Genomic DNA, 22,089 nt, shown 5'->3' with positions numbered 1-22,089 from the left:
CCTGACCTCAAGTGATCCACCCATCTTAGCCTCCCAAAGTACTGGAATTACAGATGTAAGATGCTGTGCCTGGCCTCGCACAGATTCTTGACTGCCTTCTATCTCACTGTCTCTCTTAGTCTTCTGCGTCTTATTTTGTGGTGCCTCAGGTTATGCTCATTTCACAGGTAATCTCATCTGGTGATCTGGTTTTAAATATTATTTGGACGCTGTCAACTTTACAAATTGATACTTTTAGTCTCAACTCTTTCTTGAACTCAAGATTCAACTGACTACTTGACATCTCATTTTGATGCATTATATTAAACTTATATCTACAAGTGATATTACGCCCCAGAACTTGCTAATCAGTCAGTCTGCCCCATCTCAGTAAATGGCAGTTCCATCCTTCAGTTGTTTGGATCAAAAACCTTAAAATCATTGTTTCCTCTCTTTGACAGTTCTGTCTAGTCTGTTAGCAAATTTTGCAGGTTCTGTCTTCAAAATATATTCAGACTCATTATGTTTTATGGTCCCCACTGCAGCCACTCTGGTCCAAGGTGTTATCTCTTGCTAGGATTACTGCACTTGTGGTATAATCCCAACATAGCAGCTGGAGTAATTCTCTTTTAAGTCAGAACATTTTTCTCCTCTCTCCTTTGCTCATCCCCCAGTGACTTCCTAGCTCACTTAGGGTAAATGCCAAAATCTGTACGGTGGCTAGCCTCCATTTCCTACCCCTCTTTGTTCATTGCATGTCAGCTACCCACCTGGCTTGATCACTCTTCTCAAGGTCTTTATTTAAAAATGTCCTTCCTGGCTTTTGAAACACTATACATTTTAACTTTATTTACAGTCTCTCACACTAAAATGCAATAAACGCCATGAAGACAGAGATTTTGTCATTTTGTTCTCTGTTTTCTCCTTAACACTCAGAACAGTTTGTGACATATAGTAGGTGGTCAGTAAACATGTGTTGGGTGAATGAATGGTTTCCTATGCACATGTATATATCTGTTTAGTATGTGAACATAACTAGAGGGCTTTTAAAATAGTGCTTTGGCGAAGTAATTCAGTAACTTACCTTTCAATGAAGATTTTTCTGTTGCTAAGTTTCATGTCTTTGAACATAAGTTCACAAGGAAAAATTAAAGAATATTTTGAAAGTAAACACTGAAGAGAAAAAGAGAAGGAAAAATAGTTTATTTGAAGGAATATGTAACAGAAGTAGACCTAGAATGAAAAAAGTAATGTGATGTAGTGTAAAGAATATTGGACTGGATCCAGGATATCTAAGCTTTGGTATTCTTGAAGTCACTGGGCCATAGTTCCTTTCTCTGTAAAATGAAATAGTTTAAATGATTTCTGTTCTCACCAGTTACAAAATCCTGTAATACTGTTTAAATTTTTCCATAAGAAAACCATGAGTTTGAGTTTATTATGTTCTTACATCATAGAAGGAAAATGTTCCTCAATCTCTCTTGCTTTACACATTTGGTATTGTTTTGTAAATGAAAAAAAACTGTTTTTCTCCTCTGAGAATGCACCAAATCAGCAGGGAAATCAGATTCCTTCAAGCAGTAATATAAAAGCTTGGGTTCTAATGACCTTCTTAATTTGGGTATATCTCGTTTCTTCTCTTACTCTTCCTCGGTAATTTTTCCCAGTGTCTTTTCCCATGAGTTGAGTTTTCTTCAAGTCACTCAAATAATTTGTGAAATTTTATTTCTTCTGTTAAGGATTCAAAGTTTTTTGTTTTTTGAGATAAAGTCTGTCTCTCTGTCACCCAAGCTGGAGTGCACTGGCATGATCTTTGGCAGGGGGTTTGAAGAGAAGTGATCATTCTTGGTAGCATTTGATCAATTCCCTTATAACCCATTAATCCTAGAGTACCTTCCCTTGTGCTCATATAAAACTTATATATGTGCTTGTTTACTAGAGTAGATTTATTTGTAGGTTGTCCTCAGTTGCCTTCTATAAGTGATTCTGAAAGTTTATCTTGCAGTGTTTCCCATCCCTGAGAGGTTACATGTGTCTCACCAAACCTATGGTCGTTTCTAAACTTTTTTCTTTCCCTGTCAAACACCATCTCTTTGCCAGTGCACACGTATACATGAACACACACACACACACAGTTTGGTAATTGTCTCTGCTACCAAAACTAGCTATTGAAAGGTCAAGGAGGCTGGGCGCAGTGGCTCATGCCTGTAATCCTAGCACTTTGGGAGGCAGGTGAATCACCTGAGGTCAGGAGTTCAGGACCAGCCTGGCCAACATGATGAAACCCCATCTCTACTAAAAATACAAAAAATTAGCTGGGTGTGGTAGCGGACGCCTGTAATCCCAGATACTCAGGAGGCTGAGGCAAGAGAATCACTTGAACCTAGGAGGCGGTGGTTGCAGTGAGCTGAGATCGCGCCATTGCACTCCAGCCTGGGCAACAAGAGCAAAACTCCATCTCGGGGAAAAGAAAAGGAAAGGTCAAGGATTCACATGTCCTTTTGGCATCATAGCATAACTTAAGGCGAGAAAAGTGCAAGATACGAAAACACCAAGCAACTGTACCAGAGCCACAAAGTAGCTCTTTATTGTTTATAATTTTGAGTTATGACTTTTTCATGATTCTTAGCATAGAAGCTACATTGCCATGCATAGTAACTACAAATGACAATTACACACTTTTTGACATTGTTTTCTAAAGTTGAAAAAATTGGCTGGGTATGGTGGTTCACACTTGTAATTCTAGCACTTTGGGAGGCCGAGGTGGATGATTCACTTGAGGTTAGGAGTTTGAGACCAGCCTGACCAACATGGTGAAACCCCATCTCTGCCAAAAATACAAAAATTAGCCATACTTGGTGGTGCACACCTGTAGTCCCAGATACTCCAGGCAGGAGGATGACTTGAACCCAGCAGGCTGAGGTTACAGTGAGCCGAGGTTGCGCCACTGCACTCCAGCCTGGGCAACAGAGTGAGATTCTGTCTCGGAAAAAAAAAAGATACAGTTTTTGAGGCGTAAAAGATCTTAGGGATCTATCGAATTATCTTTACAAGTGAAGGAATTAATACCCATAAAGGTCGTGACTTGCCTATGATTTCATTAAAGGTAGAGCTGGGAGTAGTAGCCATATGCTAGTAGAGTAGTATAACCATATACTAGGAAACCATCTTGGGAGATGTATGCATTTATTTTCTCTTCTATCGTATGTCATCTCTTGCAAAAGATAGATGAATATAGAGAACTCTGAGAATTCAGATTTTTCCTTTCTTTATTTTGTAACTTTTCCAAATAGATATGTATAACTTTTTAATTTAATACATGTTCCTATTGTTTGAATGTTGAAGAGATAGTACAACTCTAATTCCATTCTTTGGAGTTAACACCTAACAGTTTTTTACATTTTGGCAATTTTAAAAAATTATATTTATGTACTAATAAATTTTCAATGCTTACAGTTTAGATATGGATCATTTTAAAGTACGGTATCTATAGACTAGAATTAGTTCTTAATATTGCTCCAATAGCTTGCCTAGATTAAGTCTGGCCTCCTACACTCAATGTATTTTCAAACTCTTCTTCACTTATGCTCAGTGTCCATTAATCTTATCACTTCTTGAAGAGATAAGAACTTGATTCTGCTTGAGAAGGCTTTTGCTCATCACTAGTAGAACTTCAGGCCTTCAATACTAGTATTAATAAGTGCTACCTCTGAGAAATAAATCTACAGATTGAAAATTTGAACTAAACTTCTTAAATGAACTTTTCTAAATGAAGGATTTTAATATGGGTTTTTATCCTTAGGAGATATTAATTATTGACCCACTTGAGTAAGCATTTAACAGTGTTAGGCATTTAAAATTTCCCTTTTATTGTCATAATGTAATTTATTTGCAAATTACATGCAGTTTGCCAACATAAATACTATTTGACAAAGGCATGATTAAACACCATGATGGCTGCTGCTGCAGAGAGAGAAAAACAAGAAATAGGAAAACATACTTTTCTAGTTATGCTATTTTAACTTTTGCTTCGCCATGTAATCGGGTTGAACAACTGTTTTACCTGCCAAATGTGTTTGGGTTGTGATGATAATTTGGGTTGAAATCACCAGTAACTCACTTTTCTCTGGAAAGTGTAGCTTAGCTTTATGTTATGTGATTGATTTGTCTCCTTGCCTACCTGTTCATTTCTGGCTTCTGGTATTCTTCAGCAGATTCCACACATGCCATCTTTCATAGTTCTTCTTTTTGTACATGCTGTATTTTTCTACCTGGAATGCCTTTCTCTAAATGGATTGCCGTTCAGTCTTGAAAATTAAGCTTATATGTTACCTTTAGTAATTACTCTCTTTACTGTCAGAGCACCTTGTGTGCATGTTATTAATACATGTATTAAATAAGTACATTCAAGTAACATGTTTAGAATGGTGTTCGGCACTTGCTATTTGCTAAGTTTGGGCCTTATTACTATTTTACTAAATTATATTTCTGTATCATAAGAATGCTACCTCCTTTAGGGCATAGATATGCAGTGTCTGGTCCATCTTTGTATTTCTAATGCTTGGCAAATCGGTGATTAATAAATGTTTGAATGAATGCTTTCCAGAAGGCTCTAAATTAGTAATATACTTACTGTTAACTCATGTTGGGGAGGGAAGGCGTGTGTCTGTAGTTTGTGTGTATAACTTTTAAAAACCACTTTATTACCTATCATAAAATTCACCAATTTTAAGTACAAAATTCAATGATATTTAGTAAATTTTCGTAGTTGTGCAACCATTATCACAATTCAGTTTTAGAATATATCCTAGTTACCACACAGAAGATCTCTCATGCCTGTATAAATATTTTAATTCTTATTTTCTTTTTGTAGTGCTGTTACCTAAGTATTAACCCTCCTAAGGTATCAGTGAAAGTCAGACTGGGTGAAATAAAATCAAGGCATTATATTTCTTATCTTTGTATTATTAGAAAGAATTTTCTTTCAACTTTTTCTCCAGTGAGATTGAGTCCTAACTAAATCCCAACTTTGCTCAAGAAAATTTAAAATATCCAAAATTATACAGTAATTACTATATCGTATTTTAAATTAACAATTTTTAGGACTTTAAAGAAAAACCATGTGTCGGTAAAACTGACTTGAAAATTAGCAGGAATCAAGTAGCCACTAATTGTAAATCAAGTAGCAATTAAGTGGAAAGAAAATACTAGAATCTACACCTCATTAAAGCAGGGAAAGTGTTTAATCCCTAGTGCTTAACACAGTGATGGATGCATAGTAAATATTCGTTAAGTACACGAACTGCATTCCTTTTAAATAGAACTAGCATTCTGTTTTGACTTGTTTGAAATTTTTTGTCAACTTCTTACCCCTTTTGCCTGAATTTATAATTTTATAACTGTCTCACAAGCAAAGAACTATAAAATATCTGAGTGATCTGCCTAAACTCTGTCCACCTCCTCTGAGACAATAGCAGCGGCAGTCCTCAACCTCCCCCACTTACAGTCTTTGTCCTTTATATAGCTCTTTGGCCTATACATAAGCCTTTGGCCAGTTTGTCAGCTTTCTGGAATTCTAATTGACATCACTGCTTACTGCATCAGTATAAGTCATGTAAATTCACAACTAACATATTTTCATGTAGTATACAAAACCTGCTCTTTAAGGACAGGCTTAGAAAGTCTTATATACCCCTTTCATGGGGTCCCAAAGAACAACTGTTGTTTGCTGTAAAAACATGGCAAAATGCTGCCAGGCTGTGGTGCATAGAGTTTCTTTCTACCAGTTCGTTCATTCTCTACCTTGGAGAGGAAAAGAAAACTCTTGCTGTATAATAAAGGGATTGTCAAATTTCTTATTTTGCAAAGTTTCTGTGAAAGTGGTAATAGCCTGTTCTTATGTTGTTACTACAGTGCTAAGTTGTTTTGATAAATATTAGTAGTTTCAAATTACTGAAAAACCTCCAGATTTTGTTGTAACAAATGAGTATCAAGTAAAAAGAAAAACAGAAAATTTTTCAGGCTGGGCGCAGTGGCTCACACCTGTAATCCCAGCATTTTGGGAAGCCAAGACAGGCGGATCACGAGGTCAGGAATTCAAGACCAGCCTGGCTAACACCGTGAAACCCCGTCTCTACTAAAAATACAAAAAATTAACTGGGCATGGTGGCATGCGCCTGTAGTCCCAGCTACTCAGGAGGCTGAGGCAGGGGAATCGCTTGAACCTGGAAGGCAGAGGTTGCAATGAACTGAGATCCTTGTACTGTACTCCAGCCTGAGCGACAAAGTGAGACTCCGTCTCAAAAAAAAAAAAAAAAAAAAGAAAGAAAATTTTTCGCAAATCTCTGGATTTAATAAATATGTAATATAATGGGAGAAAATTTTGGGGGGTAAACAAAACATTTATGTAAATATGCAGTATGTAGTTGTTTGGGATTTATTTATTAGTTTGCTCTAATGAAAAGAAGTTAAAGCCCATTGTACCTTAATCCTGCTACTTTAGATGAAGTGATTGCTAATAAAAACTTTCCTTAAACTGGAAATACCCCATCCCTCAGAAGTCTATTTATTTGTTGAACAGTCTTAAGTCATGCATCCTACAGATACTATTTTCTGTGCCTGAGACATAGGTCATAGTTTTTTGTTGTTAGAATCGCTTATTGATTTCATATTGTGATATTATGCAAAGTTCATTGTGTTGGTAACAGTACTTTTGCTTTAGTGTGAACGATTGGCTCTCCAATTCACTTGAACTTTGACTTCGAGAAGTGTGGAAAACAATATGGCTTGGTGGTTAAGCGGATTTGTGTGAGACTGTCTGGGTTGTAATCCTAGCCAGCTTTGGACAAGCAATTTAACTTCTCTAAGTCTCAGTTTTCTTATTTTTAAAAAGAAATAAAGGATTATTTTATTCTTACCTCATAAGGCTATAATGATTAAATGAGATAGATGTTAACACTGTAGTATTTAGCTAATTATTTTTACTCATTTTGCAGCCTATTTTATTATTTTAAAGTTGACTCTTGGTGTTTTAAAAATATCTGTACCAAATACAGTTACATGGTATATTAGAAAGTGATAAATAGTATAGAGATAAATAAGGCAGGGAAGAGAAAGAGAAAGAGAGAAAGAGAAAGAGAAAGTACCCAAATGGAGAGTTGGCAGATGGTCAGGAAGGGAAAAGCCTTCCCATAGAGATAAAGGACTGAGCACTGCAGGTAGTAAGGGAAATGCATTCCAAACTGAGGAAATAGCAGCAGCAATAATAATAAGTTAACACACACACTGCTGTGTACCAGGGACAGTTTAAGTACTTTACATATTTTAGCTGATTTAATCCTTAACAGCAGTCCTATGAAGAAGGTGTTTTTACTATCCCAATTTTATAGATAAGGAAACTGAAGTACAAAGAGCTAGTAAGTAGTATGGCTAAAAAAAATTGAACCCGGGCAGTTTGACTCTGGAGACCATCTTCTGAGAAGTTACTATATAGTGTATTAGTTAAGGCCTTGCAACAAGAGACTTTCCAGTTTGTTCAAGAAATAGCAAAGTTGGTGTGAGTACAGCAGAATGAGATAGGTAGGAGCTAAGATCCAAACGGTGGTATTTGGGGAGGGAATGAGGTGGGAAGATTTGACTGGACATAAGCCATTGTAAAGACTGGGCTTTTAAGTCCAAAGTGGAGCATGTGAGAGCCTTTGGATATTTTTGAACAGGAAGATGATATGATCTGACTTTTAGAAAATATTTTTTACTGAGTCCTTGGACCTTTCCGTCCTTGAAGTCTGTGGGTAGAATTCAGGAGGGCCCCTGAAATTTAGAAGAAATTATATCTTTATTTTCACTAACTTATAACTGAAACAGTGTTTCCTTCACTTAATGTAGCCAGTTAACCATAGTAATATTAGAATTACCTGTGACTTTGTTACCACCAATAAAAATCACCTCGTTGTTGCATTTATGGTCATCATTACTTTGAAATTATAGTAGTTATTAGACCTACTGCTGAGATCCCATTTAATGTGGTAATAAAGAGGCACTTACACTTTTTTTTTATGTTTACAGCTCTCTTTTTTACATCTGTGTATCAAGGTAGTTTCCTTTGTAACTACATATATAGTGTGTGTGTGTTTAAAAACACTATTTGAGAAGGTGTCCATTGATTATACCAGACTGCCAGAGGAGTCCATGACACATAAAAATTAAGACTCCTTATGAGTCCTATGAGGATTGCTCTGGTTGCTGTCATTATGATAGACTCTGGAGGAAGATAGAGGGCAAGAGCAGGAGGGCTACATGTTAGGAGACTTTTGCAGTTATCTAGTTGAGAGATAATGGTAAGTTGACCCAGAATAGTAGCAGAGGAGGCAGTGATCTGTGTTTGGATTGTATGTTTTGAAGGTTGAACCAACAGGATTTGCTAACAGATTGAATATGTAATGTAAGAGAAAAAAAATCAAGGATGGCTCCAAGGTTTTTGGTCTTTGCAGCTGCGAGGATGGAATTACCATTTGCTGAGATGGCGGGTGGAGTATGTTAAAGATCAGAAGTTCAGTTTTGGATTTAGGTTTGTGATATTTATTAGACATCTAATATGACTTTCTGAATTGTTACCGCTACATAATACACAATCATTAGAAAGAATAAGATGAACCTGTATGTGAAAACAGATTGAACTTATATTGTTTCTGAACATTCAGTTTTACAGTGAGCACACATCCCTGTAGTAAGTAATTTTAAAAATGAGAAAAATATATTTGAAAATAAAAGAATGGCCACTGTATGTCATAGAATAATTGTGTGGCCATGAAAAATAATGAAATAGGTCTTTATACACCACCATGGAATATCTCTAAGGTCTATAAACAAAGTAAACCAAAACAAGGTAAAGAACAGGATAGACAGACGTGTGTCAGAATCGTGGTAAATCTAACAGTGTTTCCTATGAGAGAAGGAAATTGTGGGTGAGCAGGAGGGCTCCTTTGGCTTTTTTTTTTTTGGCTTTTTTTTTTTTTTTTTTTTAAAGCAGTTGAATTTACTAATCTTGTACATGTGTTATTTTTTGTAATATCATTGGTTCATATGAGGGGTGAGATTATGGGCTCTTTTATTCTTTGTACCTCTGTGTTTTTATAAACCTTATGTTATAGTTTTTAAAATTATGATATAGCCAATATTATAGATCTATTAATAATTTCAAAGAGATTTTTCATGTTTTGCAGTATGAATGGGAAATGAAGATTGAAAATCATTTACATAGTATGATTTTTATTATGAGTAAGATTTGACTTTATATCCATATGGCTAGAAGAAAAGATCAGAGGCGTATATTGAAATGTTAATAGTGGTTTTCTCTGGATAATGGAATTTGAGGTGATTTTAAAAATATTTTCCTTTAATTTTTTTGTAGACTATGAGAAGACAACGAAATGAAGTTGTAGTTGAATTAAGGAAGGTGAGTCTGATTAATATTGGGTACTTCTAAGCATAATTCTAACAACATTAGAGCATTGTATAGAAGATGCCAAATATATATTTTGTTTTTGTGTAAAATGTATAACTTATTGTATAACTAAATTTTATTTACCAAATTTAAACTTTTAAAAATCTCAACTGCTAAGCATTTTTCTTTAGAAAAAGGAGAGATTTTGACTAAATTTGACAAACTTTTGAAGTTGAAAAGGTACACCTTGTAACTTTATCATTGTGTAAAAACAGATATAAAGAGCTTAAAGTTTAAGTCATTGAGATACAGTTATATTAAATAGTTCTGCTATTAACGGGCAGTAGTAAGGCCCTGAAAAGAACTTGTTGCAAACTTCTTCAACTTTTAAGTATTATAGTTGAGATTATATTTATAAATTTGCTCCCAGCATTTTAAGTGAAGTTGAAATGGCCCTTGATTTTTGTAAGACATTGTTGGTTTTTGTCTAACTTTGAACTGCCCAACTTCTGCTTTGACTTTGCTTTTAGGTGATAAAGAGGAGCTCCCAGATCATGTGTAAAATGGTTTAGTACTTTTAAATAAATATTTGTGTTTGGTTCTGGCTTAAACTGTACACTGTATTTTTTAGTCAAACTTTTTGTTTTGTTTGTTTTTACATAGTTCACGGTTCATTAAAAATGTAATATTTGGGAATTGGGACTCAAATTAGTTTTGTGTGAGTGGTTAATTCACAATTTGGTTTAATTTTTTACATTTGAATTTTACTTTTAAAAGGCACTTCATATTTCAGTTTGTAGGCACAGGTTTGCCTGAGCTTTGTATGAAAGTATTCAGGTTTTTTTAACTCAAATTCTTTGTTTGATTTTTTTCTTTTTTTTAAGAATAAAAGAGATGAACATCTCTTAAAGAGAAGGAATGTACCACATGAAGATATCTGTGAAGACTCTGATATAGATGGTGATTATAGAGTGGTAAGTTATTGTTATTGTTATTCTGGTAAATTAAAAGTACCAGTGAAAGATTTAACATTAATAAAGAATTTTAAGGTGACTTTTTAACTGAGTTTTCTCTTTAACTTTTTTCCCAGCAAAATACCTCTCTAGAAGCTATTGTTCAAGTAAGTTGGATTTTTACTCTCTCTTCATTTGTATTTCTTATCCTCAGCAGCTAATTATTATATATTTACATCATAAATTATTTTTTTTTATAGAATGCTTCAAGTGATAACCAAGGAATTCAGTTAAGCGCAGTTCAAGCTGCTAGGTAAGTTAAATTTTGAAGACATGTTTAGATTTTATAACTTACACAGGGGTTCTATTTTGAATTTTTACTATGGGGTAGACCCTGTTAATCAAATTTAACTTTGATGACAAACAATAGTAAATAGTAATAGATCAACTAAATTTATTATTTTTTTAATTCTCTGGTTTAGAGTATTAAAATTGGTGACAGTTTTTTTAACTCACACTTTTTATTTTTAGTTGAAAGTGTGTACACTGACGCTTTAATGTACATAATGCATACAGATGCCAGGGAAAGTTGATTTAACAAATTAATGCCGTAGAAATAAAAAGAAAAAGAAAAACATTATTTGTAAAGCTTTACCTTTTACTAATGAATAGGTTTAATTTTATAAAGTCAGATTCTTCAGATCCTTACCAGGTATCTAATTCTTCTCACAATCCTCATATTGATCAAACAATAAATCCAGAATTACAATCTTACTATGTCAGTGTACATAGACAAGTAGATGTAGATTAAGATTAATGACGGCTGGGCACGGTGGCTCATGCCTGTAATCCTAGCACTTTGGGAGGCCGAGGCGGGCAGATCATGAGGTCAGGAGTTCGAGACCAGCCTGGCCGATATAGTGAAACCCCATCTCTACTAAAAATACAAAAATTAGCTGAGCGTGGTGGCAGTCACCTGTAATTCCAGATCCTCGGGAGGCTGAGGCAGTAGAATCTCAACTCCATCTCAAAAAAAGAGATTAATGACTGCATACACTCCCAGTGTCTTTCCAGGTAGGAAGTACCAAGTTGTTTGAACATTCTTTTTTTTTTTTTGAGATGGAGTCTTGCTCTGTCGCCCAGGCTGGAGTCCAGTGGTGCAATCTCGGCTCACTGCAACCTCTGCCTCCCAGGTTCAAGCAGTTCTCTGCCTCAGCCTCCCAAGTAACTGGGATTACTGGCGCCCGCCACCATGCCCGGCTAATTTTTGTCTTTTTAGTGGAGATAGGGTTTCACCATCTTGACCAGGCTGGTCTTGAACTCCTGACCTCGTGATCCACCTGCCTCAGCCTCCCAAAGTGCTGGGATTACAGGCATGAACCACCGTACCCTGCCTGTTTTGTACATTTCTATTGTGAAACCTGTGCTCTCTCATATTTTAAGGGAAGAGGCAGAAAAATCTATTACTGAGACCTTTGTATTAATAAATAGGTTGGGGAAGACATGGTTGTATCATAATGCAATTTAGTGGTTGCTTTGTGTATTTATGAATGTAAGAATAACACCCTATGTTGAGTTTATCAGTAGGAAAGAGACAAGTAAGCAATTGATCCTAGTTACAGAATTTGAAAGTGGCAAAAGTTTATAGGTCCATCCAATACCTTATACAGTGCTACACGAATCTGTTTTATATTTATTAGACTTTTCCAGTATTTGTTTATCCACCTTAAATAACTTAGAACTGATAGGGAAATCATAAAATTACAGTATTGTATACCAGAGGTAAAAGAACTTAGAGAAGAATTCTTTATGTAGGCAGAAAAATCACAGAACCATTCACTTGTCAAAATAGCAAATTAATGTTTATAGGAAGAATGATTAAGAAATTGATTATGCTCATCGTTGTCAGAGTTGAATATTTGATAGTTTTGGGGCAGTTCTAATCAACATGCAATCTGCAAGAAAATTAAAGCCCAGTGTACTCTAAGAGGTTTTCAGAGTATGATCTGTGGATCACTGGGAGATTCCAAGGCAATTTCATGGGGTATGCAAGAGCAAACTGGTTTTCATAATAATTCTAAGACTTTATTTGCCTTTCTTTCACTGTGTTAACGTTTACACTGGTATTGCAAAGCAACTGTGAGTAAAATTGCAGGTTCCTTAGTACAAATCAAGACAGTGGCATGAAGCTGGTTTTATATTTTGTAAAAATTGTATTATTCACCATTATGTAGAGAATAAAAGCCATTTCTCTTTTAAAATATCCTCAGTGAAGTGTAAAAAAAAATTTTTTTTAATTAAATTTTCACCCTTGATCTCATGAAGCCTTGTTTGAGAAGGTTTAAGACTGGGTTAAGACTCTTTCTAAGTATTTGTTTTTTTCGTTTTTCTGTTTTTTTAAATTTCCACTTATGCTAAGCACTGTGCCGTGTGTTGAGGAACTAGCATGTGGTATAATTCTTTCTTTTTAAGAATTTTATAAGCTAATTGGAAAGGCAAAACTGTATTTAAAAAAATAGGGGGCTGGGTGCGGTGGCTTATGCCTGTAATCCCAGCAGTTTGGGAGGCCGAGGCCAGGGGATCAGTTGAGGTCAGGAGTTTGAGACCAGCCTGGCCAGCATGGTGAAACCCCCATCTCTACTAAAAATATAAAAGTTGGCTGGGTGTAGTGTCACATGCCTGTAATCCCAGCTACTTGGGAGGCTGAGGTGGGAGAAGTGCTTGAACCTGGGAAGCAGAGGTTGTAGTGAGCCGAGGTAGCACCACTGCACTCCAGCCTGAGTGACAGACTGAAACCCTGTCCAAAAAAATAAGTAGTGATAACACCAAATGTAGGGCTATGCTGTATAAATCCTCTTGAAATTCAAAGATGGTATTATGTAAAACACAGAACTTGAACTTTGAATAGAGTTTGAATACATAGAAGACGGGGCATTTCAAGTGAGGGGTTTAGGATAGGTTCAATCTTATTTCGATTGAAATGATGCGACAGACAACTAACCTGTTGTTGAGTTACAGAGAATAAGATTAGTTATAAGATGGAGCCAACTTGTGAAGTAGTTTTAAGCTAGGTCAAGGAGTTTACATTGATAAAGGTGGTAAATAAGCAGCCATCACAAAGTTTATATAGGGACATGATTTGGTTAAGCTTTCATAAACATTGCTTTTATATAGTAATACAGGGTATTCCAGTGGGTGAAGATATGATTAGGCTACACTGAGGACTTACCAGCTAAACCTGTAGTCTCATACATGTGAAAATAGGCAGTAGGTTTTGTTTTTATCTTATAAACTCCATGAAAGCAGTGATGTGTCTGTCTTTTTTACCTCAGATTCTCTAGCATCTCTCTGGCTGTTTTCCTGTCAGTCACTGTGCTTATTCCATTTCTCTTTAGTTGCTGAGATGAAAATGTTGTTGGACTTTTATGACTTTTAATTTGGTGTGTAAACTAGAATGAAGAATTAGGGACTAATATCAGCTCTAAACATATTCCAGCAGCCTACCTGCTTTCGTCACTTGACTCTATTGTGACGTAGTGTGAATAATTTTGGATATTTTGGTGACCTCTTAATTCCTTGCTTAGCAAGGTAAATGCTGTGTTGAAGAAATCTGCCCATTTTTTTCTCTGAACTCAAAATTATGTCCAAAAGTAACATTTTTTTAAAAAAAAATTAGTTTTCTTTTTATAAGTCACAATCAGGGCTTTACTGAGGGAATAATATTATTGTACCATTAAAAGTAGTAAAGTGGCCAGGCTCCGGGGCTCACACTGGTAATCCCAGCACTTTGGGAGGCCAAGACGGGTGGATCACCTGAGGTCAGGAGTTCAAGAGCAGCCTGGCAAACATGATGAAACTCCATCTCTACTAAAAATACAAAAATAGCTGGGTGTGGTGGCGCATGCCTGTAATCCCAGCTACTCGGGAGACTGAGGCAGGAAAATCACTGGAACCCGCAAGGCAGAGCTTTCAGTGAGCCAAGACTGTGCCACTGCACTCCATCCAGCCTGGGCAACAGAGTGAGACTCCATCTCAAAAAAAGGTAGTAAAGTGGTTCATATCTATATTCTTATTTTTTTAATTATTTGTCATCTCTATAAATTTAATTTATATATCATTTTATAAATTTAGAGAAAAGATTGCATTATATAAATTGTTAATTTCAGAGAAGGCACTTGTACCAGATATTCAGATTTATGTTAATATTTGTCAAATATGAATTTAAATTTAATCATAATATTGTATGTTATTAAGTTTCACAAGGGTGTTTTTATCTCTTACAGGAAGCTTTTGTCCAGTGATCGCAATCCACCAATTGATGACTTAATAAAATCTGGAATATTGCCCATTTTAGTCCATTGTCTTGAAAGAGATGACAAGTGAGTACATTATTATTTTTTTTTAATTTAGAATGTATCCTTTGGAGAAGACAAGACTCTCTAGTAATTAGTTTGATCTTTAAAGAAAAAAGAAAAGGGCTAAGGGATGGAGTTGAAAAGTCAAAGTGAAAAACAGTGCAAGATTTGTTAACACCAAGAGATGAAGGTAGTAGCCAAACAGGAACTTGAGAATGATAAATTTAACTTTTAAGCCTTAATTGGCAAGAAGTAGTTTGACCAGGTAGGTACTTGAGAGAACTGTTTGGGGAGTAGTATGCAAGTATCTTAAAAAGATTTCTTACTAAAATTAAGGATGCTGGAGAAGGTTGTATGCTTTTTATACTGAAGAGATGTTTGAAACAGTTGTTGAGGGTTAAAAAAATATGCTGGATGGATAGATATCTTTTGAAACAAAATATTTAATGCATTTGAAATGGTAGAGGGAAGAATGGTTAGATATTTGGCCCAATGTAAAAATCCTGCTGTTTAAATATACTTGTTTTTTTGTAGTCCTTCTTTGCAGTTTGAAGCTGCATGGGCTTTGACAAACATTGCATCTGGAACTTCTGAACAAACTCAAGCCGTAGTTCAGTCCAGTAAGTTGGTTATTAACAAACATAATTGCATTTTTTTAAAAGAAGTCAGTAAAAAATAGTGATTTTCCCAAGAAACTATGGCAATTTACATTATAAAATAATAGCTACTACATAGTTATTGAAATAGGTCAACTTAAGTATGTTGCTTTAATCTTCTTATTCTGGTGACTGATGTTTTGTATGTCCAAAAATTCACTTGATTCCTTTCTAAATATGAGAACATTTCCTAATTATAGTAGCAGATTAAATTATTATTGTTACACTTTATTTATAGGACATCAGTAGAAATAAAGGAGTTTTTCCTGTTGCCACATTGCCTCTCAGCCTCTCTTTTTTTGTTTTTGTTTTTTTTGTTGTTGTTTTTCTTTTTCAGACAAGATCTTACTCTTTTGCCCAGGCTGGAATACAGTGGCACAATCTCGGCTCACTGTAGCCTTGGCCTCCCAGGCTCAAGAGACCGTTCTGCATCAGTCCACCAAGTGGCTGGGACTACAGGCATGTGCCACTGTGCCTAGCTAATTTTTGTGTTTTTTTGGTAGAGACAGGGTTTCGCCATGTTGCCCAGGCTGGTCTCTAACTCTGGGCTCAAGTGATCAACCTACATTGGCCTCCCAGAATGCTGGGATTATAGGCATGAGCCCCTACACCCGGCCTCAGCCTCTCTCAATGAGATTTTTATCTTTTTTTTTTTTCTGAGACGGAGTCTCGCTCTGTCGCCCAGGCTGGAGTGCAGTGGTGTGATCTCGGCTCACTGCAAGCTCCGCCTCCCAGGTTCATGCCATTTTCCTACCTCAGTCTCCCGAGTAGCTGGGACTACAGGTGCCTGCCACCACGCCCAGCTAGTTTTTTGTATTTTTAGTAGAGACGGGGTTTCACCGTGTTAGCCAGGATGGTCTCAATCTCCTGACCTCATGATCCACCCGCCTCAGCCTCCTAAAGTGCTGGGATTACAGGTGTGAGCCACCACGCCTGGCCATATCATATATTTTAAAGAAATCTTCTATAAAGTAGTCCTAGTTGAAAGAATGGCTTGAATTTTTTTTTCATTGTTATTATAATAGGGTTGCTTTTTTTTGTTTCAAGAGATGTAAGTGGAAAATTACTATTGGAAGTAAAACCCCGAGTGTATTGTCTTCATGAATACTATTTGGTTCTTCTACCAAACACAAAAAATAAATAATTTTGAAGAAGATACTTTTAAAATCCTCTTTAAATGTGTAAGCAGCATACTTCTCTGAGCTTATTAAAAATGTAAGCACTAATTTGTACATTTTGAAGGGGAACAAAGATGTTATCTAAATAATCATTTTATTGTAGACACTTGTAATATTACTTAGAAAAGATAATTACCTCACATCCTATTAAAACTGGTTTAGTTTTGGGTTCAGGTGGTTTTTATTGTGGTTTTTTGGTTTTGTATAGCTATTAGGTAAATTTTATGATTTTGTAACAATGTTTTATTCCCTCTCATACTTTTTCCATTCCGTTATGTACGTTCTCTAAAGATTAGAAAAAGACTTAGAATTTTTTTTGACCTTGCTAGTCTGCTTTAATACCAAAAATAATAAATAAATGAGGTTGGGCATGGTGGCTCATGCCAGTAATTCCAGCACTTAGGGAGGCTGAAGCAGGCAGATCACTGGAGCCCAGGAGCTAGAGACCAGCCTGGACAACATGGTAAAACCCCATCTCTACAAAATGCAGGAAAAAAAAATTAGCCGGGCTTGGTGGCATGCACCTATAGTCCCAACAACCCAGGAGCCTGAGGTAGGAGGATCAGTTAAGCCAGGGGAGGTCAAGGCTGCAGTGACCTGTGGTGGCACCACTGAACTCCAGTCTGGGCAACAGAGTGAGGCACTGCTTCAAAAACAAACCCATAAGTGAATTACTTTTTATTACAAGCATGATTGAGCTACATATACTTAAATAGTGCTTTTTAAAGTAATATCAGAAGGAAAGAAGAATCGTTTGTTCAGTGCAGTATTTTGTTCGGATACAGACGTATCTCTGTTTCCCATCCAGTTGAGTAACAGAATCACTTTCTGATTCAGAAGATCTCACATGGCCCAAGAATCACTAGCCTGTCTTAAAGACCCACATGTGTTAACATAAATTTGTGTTCAAAAGTTACTTCAGGCTGGGTGCAATGGCTCATGTCTGTAATCCCAGCACTTTGGGAGGCCAAGGCAGGCACATCATTTGAAGTGTCATGAGTTTGAGACTAGCCTGGCCAATATGGTGAAACCCTGTCTCTACTAAAAATACAAAAATTAGCCAGGTGTGGTGGCTCACACCTACAGTCCTAGCTACTTGGGAGGGTGAGGCAGTAGAATCACTGAAGCCTGGGAGGCAGAGGTTGCAGTGCGCCAAGATTCCACCTCTGCCTTCCAGTCTGGATGACAGAGCGAGACTCCATCTAAAAAAAAAAAAAAAGTTACTTCAATAATGTACTTTTTTTTTTTCAAATTAGAGATAATACTTAATCTATAAGGAATTAATCTTGAAATTAATTCCAGGTTTAATTGTCAATGAAATTTCACAAGCCTAATTTAACATTTGTCTGTATAACTCATTTTGATACTGAGTAAATAGTTGCTGGTCGAAATTCTTCCAATAATGCTATTCCAATAAAATTCATTTAATGAGGCTATATTTTAAATATAGTTTTATAGATTGCCCTTTTTTTTGAAGTGTCAGCAAAAAAATACTGATTTTTGGTTTATGGTATCTTGAACCTTAAGTATTGTTATTTTTTCCTGCATCAGATGCTGTGCCACTTTTCCTGAGGCTTCTCCATTCACCCCATCAGAATGTCTGTGAGCAAGCAGTGTGGGCATTGGGAAACATCATAGGTTTGTATAAAACTTGTAATACAATACTAGTCCAAAAATTGTTCTCATATACTAAGTAATAAAAATAGCTACTAATAATCCAAAAGGGAAAACAGCTTGCCTTCAGTACTAGCTTTTGTGAAATAGCTTACAGAAATTTGAACTGTATTACTGTAAAAGCATAAACTCATAGTAAATAGAATTTTTGTTGCTTAAGATACCATTTTTTTTGGTATATAGTGAGCTCTTAATTTTTTGAATAATTATGCAAGATGTATACAATTTAGACCTCCTGTCTCATGCTAGGATCCATTTTTTCTTCCCCTAATGCCCACGTCGATCAGTGGGGTCCATTTTTATTTCTCAGCTTTCTCCATCAAAGAAAGTAACAAGAAAAAAGGAGGCAAAACTTAAACCAATAATTTTTCTCCATAATGACAGTTCTGAGAAGAGTCTAAAATGAAATTTTTCTCTCTTGCAGACTTTAGTACATTAGAATTTAGTAAGGTATAAAATATAGTAATATTATTTCCTGTCACCATGAATCAACATGAGATAACCATGGCCTTTTGACAGTCTAGTTAACTATTTAACACCATGATTACCATAACTTTCAGGTTCTGTCTAATAAATAATTGTAAGGAAAATAAAGACAATTCTGATATTTCAAGGATTTATTTTTTTAACTAGAGCCTAAACTCAAAAATTCAAAGAACTATTCTCCAGTAAAGGATGTGAAAAATCTGAATCGTATTGTGCCCCAGTATAGCTCAGAGACCTAACTATTATGCGTGAGGGTTGAGGTACTGTTTGTAGGGGTCTTGCTAATCTAGTGAAGGAGAATGATTCTAAAGATTATTTTTGCCAAATTCTTTATTCTTGCATGGAAATAATCATTGTTACTTTGATATGCCACCTCTTTATTGCCCTTACACAGGGCTAACATGGAAGTAAGGAATGGCTATGAGTTTTAAAAGGAGAATTTCCCTGTAAACCATTCTCGACATTGGGTTTATACTATTAGGAATGCGATTGTTTCTATATCCAGAGTCCCTCACTCTTGCTTTTATACCAAATGTTAGATTTAGAGCTATTATACAGCATCTTGATCTTTCATTTTTTATTCCAATCACATTCTGTAATTAACACGAATATATGGATGCAAAAAGAACAAACATTTTATTTCCAAATATTATAGTGCAAGCGAAGGTGTTTTCACTTATGGTAACCTTTTAACATGGCTTCATATATTAGAAACTGCAGTGATGCTTTAGATACAGAAATTAAACTTGTCAGTTCTCTGCAGCAGTTGTTCTCAAACCTTAGCATGCAATCAGAACTACATGGGGTGCTTGTTAAAACACAGAATTCCAGACCCATAGAGTTTCTGCTTCAGGAGGCCTGAGCTAGAGCCCAGTAATCACATTGAGAACCACTGTTCTAGCACTGGTTCACCCTTTTTTTCTGACATAGTTTTCTAAGTGTATAGAGTAATTTATAGTTCATAACCTTGATGCTCTGATACTGGATTGTAAGTACAAATTCAACAAATGTTTTCTTGATACATCTTTTTTATCACATGAAAGTTTGTTAAACCGAGAGTAATATTGAGAGAGAAGTTAAAAGCAGCAGTTTAATTAAGAGAGCAGCAAAATGCTGAAGATGGGAATAATGTGCAAAAAAATACCTTATCACCTTATGTTGCCTCTCTTGGCTCAGAAATCTTGAATGGGAGCCTGCTTATTGTCTAAAACTGAACAGTGTATCTGGTTAAAATACATGAAGCAGCGTATTCCCAGTGCTTCGTGTTTTCTGAAAATGCTTACTGTCAATGTTTTATTGAGTTAATCCTTTTTTTCTACAGGTGATGGGCCCCAGTGTAGAGATTATGTCATAAGTCTTGGAGTTGTGAAACCTTTACTTTCCTTCATAAGTCCATCTATTCCTATAACATTCTTAAGAAATGTTACTTGGGTTATGGTCAACTTATGTCGCCACAAAGACCCACCACCACCAATGGAAACCATTCAGGAGGTAAACAGTTAAAAAAAAATTAAAAGAGATACCATTATATATGTGTTTTTTATCTGTGTATGTTTTTAAATCTACATATTTCTCTCCTCAGATTCTTCCAGCCCTTTGTGTTTTAATTCATCACACAGACGTAAATGTGAGTAAATGTGTCCCATTATATATTTATGTATGTATGTATTTCTAGGGCTTCCCCTGTGACATAGGGGGGAAATACTGTACTAACACATTGTGTCAGCATACTGTCAGATTTTCCCATATCACGAAATATAATACCAGTTAAGAAATCAAGCATAACTGTTATTTTGGTGTGGGCAATAATGTGTGTATATATATATATGTGTTGTAAAAACTGACATTAAAAGTTTTTAAAGTTGCCCGTTAATAGTGATTTCTCTTACTAAGATCGTGTCTTTGATTGTTCATGTGCTTTTTATAAAGGAAGCTCATTTTGACAGTTTGGCCAATGGAAGCACACACAGATAGTGCTATTTTTGTTTTTTGAAAGATGAGAAAGGAAAATGTTTGTGCATGGATTTGTATTCATATACACATACCAAACCATGCACATCAATTGCCCTTTAATTCCATTTTTTATTCTATTTCTCAGTTACAGTGACTGGCAGTGGCTTCATTTATCAAGATAACTCTTGATTATTCAAACAACAAGGAAAAAAAAATCAGTGCAGGCAAGATTTTAAACATAGCAAATATATTTTGCTTATTTTTACTAACACAGATGGCAGAGGAAAAAGCAACTCAGGGAGTATGAATGAGGTGGAAAACTGCCCTGAGTGCTTGTAAAAGCCAGACCAGCCTTTGGTGTGTTAGAGAAACCAGGAATATACTGGGTAAGGGAAGACATATGAATGAAATGTTTAGCAACAATCAGGAACTCATGTGGTTCTTTAAAAACAGTTTGGCATGGTGACCAGTGTTGGACAAGCTGCTTCATTTCTTTACAATTTAAAGGCCTGTACCTTTTGGCCAGAATTTAATTTGTCTGGAACAAATTAAAATTAGAATTTTACTGTATCAAACAGTTAAATAATATTTTGCTTTGAAAGATTTACAAGAGGCCAGGTGTGGTGGCTTATGCCTATAGTCCCAGCACTTTAGGAGGCTGAGGCAGGAGGATCACTTGAGTGCAGAAGTTCGAGACCAGACTGGGCCACATGATGAAACCCTGTCTCTATAAAAAATACAAAAAAATTAGCCAGGCATAGTGGTGTGCACCTGTAGTCTCAGCTACTCGGTGGCTGAAGCCAGAGAATCTCCTGAGCTTGGGAAGTCAAGGCTGCAGTGAGCTGTGATCATGTCACTGTACTGCAGCCTGGGTGACAGAGCAAGACCCTGTCGAGAGAGAGAGAGGGAGAAAGAGAGAGAGAGAGATTAACTTCAAAGTTTATACCTCTACTGGAAAACAGGACATCTTGGTTGACTTTATTTAGAGATGTATTGTGTTCTTTCCACCTATTTCCTCCAATCTAGATGAGATTGTGACTCTATTTTCTTGCCTTTGATGTTTCTTGAAGAATTTCTCAAGTCTGTTTGCATCATTCTTTTTAGTAACATGATTAACAAATAATATTGCTTACTAAATAATGTTTTAGAAGTTTGATTTGAATTTTGATTTTGATCTGAGCATATTAGTGACATGTCCTTTAAAAACATGTATCTAGCTTTTATATACAGTTATGAGCAAGTAACTTGAAATTTTTGGCCTATGTCAACAAATTTTAGCATATGTTGATATTCCAGAAAAGAAACTCAGTTACATTTGCAAATTGAAATTTAGGTTTTTTCACATACGTTGATACCACTCTTTCTGGGTGAACTCTTTTTTTTTTTTTCTTTTTGAGATGGAGTCTCGCACTG

General features: G+C 35.8%; 1 protein-coding gene across 2 annotated transcripts in view; it reads left to right on the top strand.

The window, feature by feature from the left end:
- KPNA4 (karyopherin subunit alpha 4) overlaps nt 1-22,089 on the top strand; it is a 63,360-nt gene that overhangs the window by 19,112 nt on the left and 22,159 nt on the right. For both annotated transcript variants that reach the window (XM_005546256.4, XM_045386699.3), the window contains exons 2-10: nt 9,389-9,433; nt 10,306-10,395; nt 10,512-10,541; nt 10,635-10,687; nt 14,658-14,753; nt 15,264-15,349; nt 18,115-18,201; nt 20,045-20,214; nt 20,306-20,350. In XM_005546256.4, coding sequence (XP_005546313.1) covers nt 9,389-9,433; nt 10,306-10,395; nt 10,512-10,541; nt 10,635-10,687; nt 14,658-14,753; nt 15,264-15,349; nt 18,115-18,201; nt 20,045-20,214; nt 20,306-20,350 — 702 coding nt within the window. The remainder of the gene's footprint in view (nt 1-9,388; nt 9,434-10,305; nt 10,396-10,511; nt 10,542-10,634; nt 10,688-14,657; nt 14,754-15,263; nt 15,350-18,114; nt 18,202-20,044; nt 20,215-20,305; nt 20,351-22,089) is intronic.

Source organism: Macaca fascicularis, chromosome 2 (assembly GCF_037993035.2).
Source record: "Macaca fascicularis isolate 582-1 chromosome 2, T2T-MFA8v1.1".
Taxonomy (NCBI): domain Eukaryota; kingdom Metazoa; phylum Chordata; class Mammalia; order Primates; family Cercopithecidae; genus Macaca; species Macaca fascicularis.
Note: the sequence above shows the minus strand (reverse complement) of the source record. Positions and strands in the feature narration are given on the sequence as shown.